Source organism: Arabidopsis lyrata, assembly GCF_000004255.2.
Source record: "Arabidopsis lyrata subsp. lyrata unplaced genomic scaffold ARALYscaffold_8, whole genome shotgun sequence".
In the NCBI taxonomy this organism is placed as follows: domain Eukaryota; kingdom Viridiplantae; phylum Streptophyta; class Magnoliopsida; order Brassicales; family Brassicaceae; genus Arabidopsis; species Arabidopsis lyrata.
Window position 1 is genome coordinate 15,546,587 of NW_003302548.1, and position 4,746 is coordinate 15,551,332.

At 37.1% G+C, this 4,746-nt stretch overlaps 1 protein-coding gene and 1 long non-coding RNA gene across 2 annotated transcripts; one reads left to right on the plus strand and one right to left on the minus strand.

Annotated features, from left to right (window-relative positions):
• Window positions 1-1,331: 1,331 nt before the first annotated feature.
• Window positions 1,332-3,207, minus strand: LOC9302031 (bidirectional sugar transporter SWEET3). The gene is made up of 6 exons (XM_021025200.1): window positions 3,169-3,207; window positions 2,936-2,972; window positions 2,613-2,835; window positions 2,359-2,520; window positions 2,052-2,171; window positions 1,332-1,717 (listed from the first exon to the last, which is right to left on the minus strand). The coding sequence occupies exons 1-6, from the start codon at window positions 3,203-3,205 to the stop codon at window positions 1,514-1,516; spliced, it is 783 nt and encodes a 260-aa protein (XP_020880859.1). The 5' UTR covers window positions 3,206-3,207; the 3' UTR covers window positions 1,332-1,513.
• Window positions 2,449-2,905, plus strand: LOC110228316. The gene is made up of 2 exons (XR_002331842.1): window positions 2,449-2,530; window positions 2,638-2,905. It is a non-coding gene; the product is annotated as an uncharacterized LOC110228316 (long non-coding RNA).
• Window positions 3,208-4,746: the final 1,539 nt, after the last annotated feature.

Consider the following 4,746-nt stretch of genomic DNA (forward strand, 5'->3'; position numbering starts at 1 on the left):
TGCGATTGTCTTGGATAATGTCACGGGATCGGTGGATAGGATCTCTTGGGGTGAAAGATCAGATGGGCTGTTTACGGTGAGCTCGGCGTATCCCATGTTGACCAGAGATGAGTCTCCAAGGCAGGATATGGGGAAACTGTTTACTAGAGTCTGGAAAGCTGTGGTGCCGGAGAGGATTAGAGTCTTTCTCTGGTTGGTGGTGCACCAAGCTCTAATGACCAATGTCGAGAGGCATAGGCGTCATTTGTGTGCTGCGGCCTTGTGTCAGGTTTGCAAGAGTGGGGATGAATCTATTCTTCACATTCTTCGGGATTGTCTGGCTATGTCAGGACTATGGCTGCGATTGGTCCCTCGGAACAGGTCTCACGCTTTTTTTGCAAAATCATTATTGGAATGGTTTTTTGCAAATTTGGGAGAAGACCATGTGATTGCATGCAGCCCGTGGGCAACAATATTTGGCATGGCAGCATGGTGGGGGTGGAAATGGAGATGTGGGAATGTCTTTGGGGAGATTGGAAAATGCAGAGATCGGGTAAAGTTTATTAAAGATCTTGCCAAGGAGGTTACACATGCATACGGGTTGATGGGAGGAGGGCTGATTGGGGGAGCGAGGGAGGAGAGGTTGATAGCTTGGACACCGCCGAGTATTGGGTGGACTAAACTTAATACGGATGGTGCTTCGAGAGGAAACCCGGGGCTTGCAACCGCGGGGGGAGTATTACGGGATGGAGATGGGGTTTGGCAAGGCGGTTTTGCTTTGAACATAGGCATTTGTTCCTCTCCGTTGGCAGAGTTATGGGGAGTATACTATGGGTTATATATAGCGTGGGAGCGAGGAATAACGCGTCTTGAGTTGGAAGTGGATTCGGAGATTGTGGTTGGATTTTTAAAGACAGGGATAAATGATTCTCATCCGCTGTCGTTCCTGGTACGTTTGTGCCACGGCTTCATATCGAGGGACTGGATAGTCCGTATTGCTCATGTGTATAGGGAGGCTAACCGTCTTGCAGATGGATTAGCGAACTATGCGTTCTCTTTACCTTTAGGTTTTCATATGTTTCATTCTAGATTAGAGGCTCTCAATTCGATTATTCTTGATGACGCTAATGGGACTGCGCGTCCAAGAAACATTCGTATGTAATTTTATTTATTTTTAGTTTAATAAATTGTGGGAGGCATTGCCTCTCTCCTACCAAAAAAAAAAATCATATATAGACGAAAGTATCACATCGTGAAAAAAAAATTAAATTTTGATCTCTCTCTCTCTTTTTCCATTTTTGTCAACACATTGATCTTTCGTGTACACATATATTTGATCTTAGAATATAAAATACAGAGGAAAACATAGCATTTCCACCTTTTTATTCACGTGATCAACAATATCATCACCACCATAACTTATAGAGATGATGTAACATTATGTAATGAAAGCACAACACATGAGGTGTTTACATAAAATATCTCTGAAGTTAGGGAAAACACATCCGAGATATTAATTCGATGAGGTTGAAAGCTAACATGCATTGTTGGAATTCTTCTCATTGGCATCACTATCACGATCAACGTCAACTTCAAGCTCAAGTGCGGCTTTGTTCTTCTCATCATCATTCCTTCTGCTCATCACCATTGTTGTTGGTGCTAATTCCTTCTTATTCTTGTACTTGAAGTAGAGGACAAGTTGGAGAATCCCCAATGGAGTCGCCACCATATTAGGTGACTATGTAAATAAATCAGTCAATATATGCCATCATCAAAACCATGCACATGAAAATCTCAATGATTTATTACAATGTAACTAAGCTAATTATATATTCACAATACCACTGAATCACCATATGAATTGATTAACGTCAAATTAGTTTGTGATCGATCACCACAAAAATGGACTAAATTTTAAGAATTCATCAGAAAAACGATTTTTTTTTTTTCGACAATTTCTCTTTTCAGTCCACAAAACAAGAAGTTTTTAAATCCACATTTAGTATTTTTGGACTGCTATTTAAGTATTTTAAATTATGGAAAATGAGCGAATTAGGAAAAAAAAGACGAACCGCAAGAAAGAGATCATGGCTGAGTAAGCCATATGCCAACCAAAGGGAACTAGCCAGAAATGAGAAGAAGGACAAGTAGAACGGCATGTATTCCACACTTTTTGTCTCTATCACTTTCTTCTGCGCACGCACAATATTCACATTAATTAACACACACGCATTCATATTTTTTGCCAAACGAAATATCTCTAACTAATAGTTGGTTATTTCCTTTGGAAAATAGGGAATTTTTTTAATGTGACATAGTATTTTTTTTTTTTTTTTTGATAATTATATAGATGCATATATCTATCTATGCATGGCTTACCATAACGATGAGAGGAGAACCGTACATGGAGATGGAAGCCACGAGGCCAACACTTCCGACGAAAGATTTCCGGTGGCGGTGGTCGTCAAATACCACGGCTGAGATTGCTGTCGTTAAGCCGAACACAACGATCACCGGAACAAGTGTAACACCAACCTTAATCTATTTCAAAGTTAAGTATATATGGATCAGTGTCACTAATTTTTATTTTTCCCAATGAAAAAAGTATCATATGATTTTAATGAATACTTTACCTTTTCTTTGGGCGACGCATAGCAGAAATACATGAAAATGAAGATAGATTCGAGAAGGATGCCGACTCCATTAATGGTGACGAGAGGAAGATTCTCCCAAAGATGACTCACAATCGGTAAACCGTACCAAGTATAAATCAAACAGTTGAAGAGTGTCATAACGTAAGGAAAACATGAGAATTCCTCTGTGCTTTTCTTCTTAAACACCCTTGAAAATGTTAATCTACATTAACAAAAAGAAAATGTTAGTCAACATGCCCACCAATAAAATAATTAGAGGTTTTCAAATTAAATTGGTGATTTATAAAGTTTCATTCACGTACATTGGAGCTGTATAGAGCAACAAGGAGGCTCCGTTTCCTGTAGAGTGACCATAAAAGTTCTTAAAATCCCAAAAAAAAAAAAACTCATACAAATATGTTTCGTGTAGATACCATGTTACAAACAAAAATCATTTTCTGAAAATGTTAGATAGAAAATTATAAGTTTAAAAGTTAGAAAATGTTTTACAAATCGAAAAAGAGCATTTGGTACAAAAAAGTAAAGAAAAAAATACCCAAAATTCCGATGGATAATCGAAGTTTATCACCCATTTGATTGGAAGTTTATCACCCATTTGATTGGCCGGAAGAACAAAGATTAGGGAATCGTTGGGAAGTAGGAGAGTTACGTCTATAATGGGTGTGTATATATATATATATATTATAATTTTTCTTTTGGTGTTCATTTAAAAATAATAATCTAAATTTGATCACAAGTTAGGGACATTTGGTAATTTAACATTTTTGTTCCAAATATTATATTGGTGGTGATCAAATTAATAACAATTAAGTATTTTTTTCCCGAAAACATAGAGATTAAGCTTAAACTAAAAAATATTCTATTGAAAATTTTAGAATAACACACAATTTGCATACACGGATGTTTCATTAACTAAAAACTAACCTAGAAAGATGGTAACATATATATTGAAGCAGTCAGAATTTTGTAATAGTTCAATTCTTAAGTTTTTTAAATTTAATTTCAAACTGTTGGAGTTATCAGACATTATTAGACGTGTGTGGAGATTAAATTGTTGTTTATATATACATTGTCCTCCTTAAACTTATTATATACACGCATAACATTAGATGATATATCACACAAATTATGTGTTTCAACAACCTATTATAGCAACCATTTCATCACAAATTACAAACGCATATATCCTACAAAAAAAAAAAAAAAAAAAAAAAAAAATTTGGTATTAATTATGTCGGATTATAACCTTATATATTCATCAAAGAATTTTTAAAAAATAAAAAAATTTGATTTCTTTTTATAGACTGTGAAGGTTTCACGGGGCACATGAACCTTTACATTTACAGGGACGATTCTGATGCGCAAAAAAAGGTTATCTAATTCGTACACACACCTCTTTTTTTATAGTTAAAGAAACACACAAACTTTGATTATTTTGTTAAATTCCGAATCAAATAAAGAAGGCTGTTGTAAACTGTGTTGTTCTATTGATTAATGAATGAGATTTCGATACATATATATACATGATGAGGGGAGACAAATCCCCATTGGGCTAGTAAACCCTAAAGCCCAAAAGCCCACTAAGTACAATATAGGCCGTCATAAGGAGAATCTTCAAGAACATGGGCATGGGCCTTCTAGGACATGGACATGGGCCTTCTAGAATATGCATAAGGTCCACGGTTATGGAGTCCATCCAACATGTGGTTTATAACACTCCCCCTTGGATGACATAACCGTGTAGATGCCAAAGGATCTTAGTAATACGCTTGGGGATGCTGCCTCATTAAAACCTTACCAGGAAAACCCATTGGGACAAAACCATGGTTAAGGAAAAAGAGTACAGCACGTATTACTCCCCCTGTTTTGGTCATCCCTGCAAGTCCTTAAGTCTCCGCATTCCAATTTGATGCGTGAGCTTCCTCAATGTCGATGTTGGTAATGCCTTGGTAAAGAGATCGGCTGAGTTGTCGCTGGATCGAACTTGTACCACTCGAACTTCTCCATCCCTTTGCAAGTCATGCGTGAAGAAGAACTTTGTTAGAATGTGCTTCGTCCGATCTCCCTTGATGTAGCCGTCCTTGAGCTGAGCGATACAGGCTGTGTTGTCTCC